Source organism: Chiroxiphia lanceolata, chromosome 1, assembly GCF_009829145.1.
Source record: "Chiroxiphia lanceolata isolate bChiLan1 chromosome 1, bChiLan1.pri, whole genome shotgun sequence".
NCBI lineage: Eukaryota > Metazoa > Chordata > Aves > Passeriformes > Pipridae > Chiroxiphia > Chiroxiphia lanceolata.
The window spans coordinates 40,016,967-40,022,548 of record NC_045637.1 but is presented as its reverse complement, the minus strand read 5'-3'; the positions used below and the strand labels follow the sequence as shown (position 1 = coordinate 40,022,548).

The 5,582-nt window shown below is 47.4% G+C and overlaps 1 protein-coding gene and 1 non-coding gene across 2 annotated transcripts; both read right to left on the bottom strand.

The window, feature by feature from the left end:
* Positions 1–2,243: 2,243 nt before the first annotated feature.
* RPS20 (ribosomal protein S20) lies at positions 2,244–5,259 on the bottom strand. The gene is made up of 4 exons (XM_032711401.1): positions 5,151–5,259; positions 3,705–3,804; positions 2,906–2,979; positions 2,244–2,467 (listed from the first exon to the last, which is right to left on the bottom strand). Exons 1-4 carry the CDS (start codon positions 5,151–5,153, stop codon positions 2,285–2,287), a joined length of 360 nt encoding a protein of 119 aa, XP_032567292.1. The 5' UTR covers positions 5,154–5,259; the 3' UTR covers positions 2,244–2,284.
* LOC116781211 lies at positions 3,056–3,120 on the bottom strand. The gene has a single exon (XR_004354812.1). It is a non-coding gene; the product is annotated as a small nucleolar RNA U54 (small nucleolar RNA).
* Positions 5,260–5,582: the final 323 nt, after the last annotated feature.

Here is a 5,582-nt window from a genome sequence, read left to right as displayed (position 1 = left end):
GGGGAGCGTTTTGGGCTGGGGGAGGCGGGCGCTGATTGGCCGAGGGCGGGGCGGGCGGGACAGGCCGGGCGCGGGCACGGGCGCCGCCCCCTCTGCCCGGCAGGGGGCGCTGCTTCACAGCGCAAGGGCAGCGGCGCCGCCGGAGCTGTGGGAGTTGTGGGAGCTGCCGCCGGCCCGGGAGGGAGGGCGGGGACGGAGCGGAGCGGGACGGAGCTGCGTGTGCTCGGGATGCAGCGTTAGTACAGCGTCCTAAATAAGGCAGGGCGGTAAAGAAGAGGTTTGAACGGACAGCGGCCGTTCCAACGAGGAACGAGGATTGTACCGCCCGACAAAACCGTGCCCGGGGTTGAGGGGGGAGACGCGGGTACCGAAACGTTTCCATCCAAACGAGTTACATAAACTTATTGTGCGTGTTACGTAAAACATTTCGACACTCCCGCGGTGTTGTCGTAAATCAAGCAGAAAACAAATAAATCCCGAAGCGTTCGGGTCACGCAGAAGCCGTAAGTGGGACAGGTCAGGAACTGCGAGCCGCAGGGAGCGAGAGATGAGCCGCGCTCCGGGACGGGACCTGCTCCCTGCTGAAGGAACCCCGCGGCAGCCTCAGGTCCATCACCTTCCACAGGCAAGCGGTCTGCTTTCCCGGTAACCCGTGGAAAGCCTGTCCCTTCACACAGTAGGCAGGCAGCAGTACCTCTGCACGGCACAAGCCCCAGATGCAAAGGTGAAGTTGCATTTGTGTTTAAGTTGGAGACAGGTAAAAAGAAAGATACGCACTCAAAAGACCGCAGAAAACTGTGGTCTTTGAAGTGCCATAGCTGCTCAAAGAATATAGATGGGGCTTTAGGTCGTTTAGGTATGTTTAAGAGGCACCACCCAAGTCAGAGGTACAGCGGGCTGTAACCAACAGAAAGCTATTTCATAGCAAAAGGTTTTGACCAACAGGAAGACCAAAGACAGAACTGATGTTAAAGCCTGCCAGCTCTCCCTAGATCCATCGTAGTGCCTTCAGAGGGCTAACGTTAAGCAGAGGGAAGACTACTTAGGTGAAAGTTAGCAGCTAATTGCACACAAAGGTCAGGGGGCTTCAGCAGTAACTCATCTGTTACTTGTTTGCTCATTTATCCCCACAGAGGACTCCATATAAACACAAGTAATTTTAAAACTACAGCTACAAGTATTTGTCAGGAAACTCATATTACCAGAAATGGACTTCTAGGAAAACACAGGTGTTTTGTTTTTTTTTTTCCCCCCCTGCTCATGCAGTTCTTCAGGATGTTTCCCAAGGAAGCAGGCTTGATGCAATCTGTACACGTTAACTCAGTTTCTCACCTCTTCCTACTACCAAAGCTCTCAAGCCTGCTAACTAGTTAGAATCTTTCTGAGGCTTTATATTTAATGAAATCGAAGGACCTGAATCCCTTGAGTAAGGAAGCTCAAGCTTTGGCCACTGTTTTAGGTCTTAGAAAATGTAAATAGGAGCTGAAACTACACATTTTCACTAAATTCATTTGAATTCAAATTCTTTCCTATGCTTGGAAGCAGAAACAGCAACCTTATCTTAAATGGATTAAATGAAACTGTTCTCTTTTATTCAACTTTGGGATTTCTTTGCCTTGTTGGTTTAAGAATTAATCATACCTCCTCTACTTGAGAGCCCTAAGCCCTATGGCTGTTTTGCTGCTTTACATATAAACCTTACTTTTAACATTAATAATCATACCTATGGAAATCTAAACCTGAAAAGGCAACTAGAGAGTTTCACAGCTTAGTTTTGTGACTCTACACGCAAGTCTAAAGAATGAACTTGCTAAATTCAATGTATTCACCACAAATTATGAAGTTTTATGAGTAGTGTCCTCAGGATCCTTCAACTGTGACATGCTTGGAAAAAACAAAGCCAAGTAAGCTTAGTGTTAGTTCTGTCTTGCACAGCAAGAACCAAGAATTGAAAACTTAGTAATTTACCTAAACATCAATTTTAATGCTACTGCTTGTTTGGGTATAGACTAAGATTTCAGCCAAAGTTAAACCCTTCATGAAAAATGTATTTTTAATAAGTGCTGCATGACCATACAGTCACCAACCTCCATGAAACCATGATGCCCACGTTTCATTTTCCTGACATTTACAGATACCATATTCTTCTTTAAATATCACATAGCATTTTGATTATGATCTCTGTTGTCCTTCATGAAAATCACAGAGCTATTTTTTTACACACATATGAAAACAAACACTGATGAAAATTTGTAAATCAATTTTATTCAACAACGATGATCATTTAGGCATCGGCGATAGTAACTTCAACTTCTACACCTGGTTCAATGCTGATGGAAGTGATCTGCTTCACGATCTCAGAAGGGCTGTGTAAATCAATGAGCCGCTTATGGATACGCATTTGGAAACGATCCCAGGTCTTGGAACCTTCACCACAAGGTGTCTTCCTGGTAGTGATCCGCAGGGTCTGAAAAGTCAAACATGAGGTATTTAGCTGATGCAGAGAGAGGAGTAATCTAGAATCACGTAAAATACGATCACCTATATCATCTAAAAATACTGTATGGTATCTATGACTTTAGAAAGTTACCTCAAGTTAGAGTTAACTGATGTTAGCACTCCTTCCCCACATATATAATTTCATTTAAAAAAAATTCATGATGAAAATAAATTGAACAGAAAAGCCCCTTCCACATTAAACATCTTTTGCACTAAACAGTTACCCTTAAGCATCAAAGCAACTTGTGAAATCGCCATCTGTTCACAATGGGTCAACACTCAGTTTAGTAGTACTGCTTTTCATCTCTTCATATCACCCTTTTTTTTTTTTTTTTTTTGGAAAAAGATGTTTCTGCATAGTTGCAGGAAAAAACCCAACTTTTAAGACAAGAAAAATGTTAAGTACCTTGGTGGGCATGCGAACAGGTCCCTTCACCTTAAGGTTCTTTTCCTTAGCACCTCTGATCAAGTCAGCACAGACTGGAAAAAGACAAAATAGCTCAGGTTTGTGACTATTTTACTTGCTTGTTTCCTTAAGTGAGTATTTCAAACAAGATGCTGGCTCAGAATAGCGTATTAAGTGATCACTGCCATTCATTTTAAGCATTATCCTCATAGCCAATACATACAAGTGGAAGTGTTATGCCTGGGTGAGCAAAATCAGGTTACAGCAGTAGGCAAAAGCCATTACTACAAGTTTAACTGTATTTAAGCTGTTATCAGCCTGAAGATCCTGCTAACAGTGATTCTACGACATTTACATTATACAATTGAACACTGGCAAAGCCAGTTCCTAAACAAGAATAAATAATTTCTTAAAAGAATGTTATGCTAAACTCTTCATAACATGAGTGACAAAATATCGAGAAACTGGTGCCTTTCGGTTCTTATAAATTCAAAGAATAACAACTATTTGAAAATCCCCCATGAGAATTAAAGCGAAGAAGCTGCACTCTCTTACATTAGTCATTATGACATAAGTTTTCAGCAGGATAACCCCCCCCCAAACACTAGCTTTCATTAAGAATTAAATCAGAATTTACTTGTCAGTGTATGAAGCGCTTTGGGTTGACTCAGTGAGCCAAGCAGGCAAACGCCAACATCTTTAATTACAACTGTTTTCAATACATTTATTTTGCAATGCGTTACGTGACATATTCATTACTTGACAAGCTACCCAAGTAAACAAAAAAAGTACTACTCACCCTTCTCCAGTGATTTTACATTGCGACTTGTCAAAGTAATTCTAATACGATGAATTGCTACCTCTTGTTCCACAGGTGCTTTGCCAGTATCTTTAAACGCCTAAAACATTGAAGTTACAAATAACAGACACTACAGTAAATGCCAACACTATCTACAGCCTCTTAAAAACAGATTTCAAGAGTGTAAAGAACAATTTCACTCTGGGACTACATTGTTCTACTCAGTAGAAGAGATATCTGAAGGGTACAGTGGCACGGAAGACGAATGGTGGTGGGAAGAGAACGAAAGAGCAAAGTTGTAACTCTGAGGAAAAGCTATTTTTTAGTGACTAACTGCAGCTCACAGTGGGAAGCTGCAAGAAATCCCTCCCTGGGTTGCCTACATACAGCTAGCACAAACACTCCTTGTCCTCAAAAATACATCTGAGGCTCCATGTATCTTACCATTTAACCTCACCACGAATTAAGTAGAAAAGACTTGATCAACAAAACTGCAACTCACACTGCAAGAACAAAAAGGGGCACCTGGCCAGAAAGACTAATTCAGCCACTCAGGAAACTGATTTGAGAAGCTTATGCAATTAAGCGCTTGCAAATAACTGGGCATTAATGCAGGCTAAGTGAGCTGATGAAAACAGAAATAAAAATACGGAGGAAGAAAGATCTTGAAAAAACATGGGATGATATACAGATAAATATATATATGTAAAACTATAAATATGAATAGCTAAAGGGGGGTTGCCCAGAGGATGGAGTCAGGCTCTTCCCGGTGGTGCCAACCAATAAGACAAGAGACAACGGGCAGAAACTGATGCACAGGAAGTTCCACCTGAACATGAGGAAGAAACTTCTTTACTGTGCGGGTGACCGTGCACTGGAACAGAGTGCCCAGAGAGGTTGTGGAGACTCCCTCGCTGGAGATACTCAACAACCGTCAGGATGCAAACCTGTACAACGTGCTCTAGGACGACCTTGCTTAAGCAGGAAGGTTGGACCTGATGTCCCCCTGTGGTCCCTTCCAACCTGACCGAATCTGAAATATGGATGTCACACACCGACGAAGAGGCACGACCTGCCGCATTACTGACGCACACCCCCTCCACATGAGCTGCCTCTGAGGGCACAGACACGAGGCCGTGTCAGCTCCGCTCCCGCCGCCTCCGCGGGGTGCCGCTCCCGACGGGAGTTCACGTGGCAGGTCCCGAAGCGAAAGGCACTCTCGGGCTCTCAGGCCGCCCTCCCTGCATGCCGGCGTGGGGTGGGCTCCGGGAGCCGCCCCAGCAGCCGGGGCCCTTCAAGGTCGCAGCGCCGCGACGCGCAGCTCTTTCCCCGGGCCGAGGGCCGGCACGGCCCGGGCGGGCGCGTCGGCCAACGCGGCGCTGCCGGAGCGGCGGCCCTCTTCCTCTCCTTCTCCTCCCCCCTGTCCCCGACGCTCCTCCGCCTCACCATGGCGGCAGCGGAGCCTTCCTGACCGGACTTATTCCCGGGCGCGGGGCGGCGCGGGGCCCGCGAACAGCGGTGAGACAGGAGGCGGCGGCGGGCGGCGCGGTGGAGAGGCGGGGCGCGGCGGACAGCGGGCGCTTATATAGCGGAGCGGCGCCGCCTCCATCCGGGCGCCGCGGGACCTTTCACCCGCCCGCCGGGCACGGAAGCGCCGGGGCGGGGAGACTGGAATGGCTCGGCTTCCTGCGCCGATGGTCGCCCCGTGGTATCGGCTGATGGCGGCGCCGAGAGGGAGAGGCCCGGCGGGCTGCAGTGCCCCCCACACTGGGCTCGGCCGCGCCCAGCGGGGGCACAGCGCCCTCCCCACTCGGGCCCCGCGAGCATCTTGCGCTCCTGCCTTTTACAGTGGATCTTGGCGCTCTGCTGGGGGGAGCA

Bases quoted from the DNA above. Each gene is read 5' to 3' on its own strand.
- RPS20 (XM_032711401.1), bottom strand. The intron at 2,980-3,704 runs GTGAGTAGTACT...GTCTTTTTCCAG, and splicing joins TGTAAAATCACTGGAGAAGG to TCTGTGCTGACTTGATCAGA. The intron at 2,468-2,905 runs GTACTTAACATT...TTGACTTTTCAG, and splicing joins CTGTTCGCATGCCCACCAAG to ACCCTGCGGATCACTACCAG.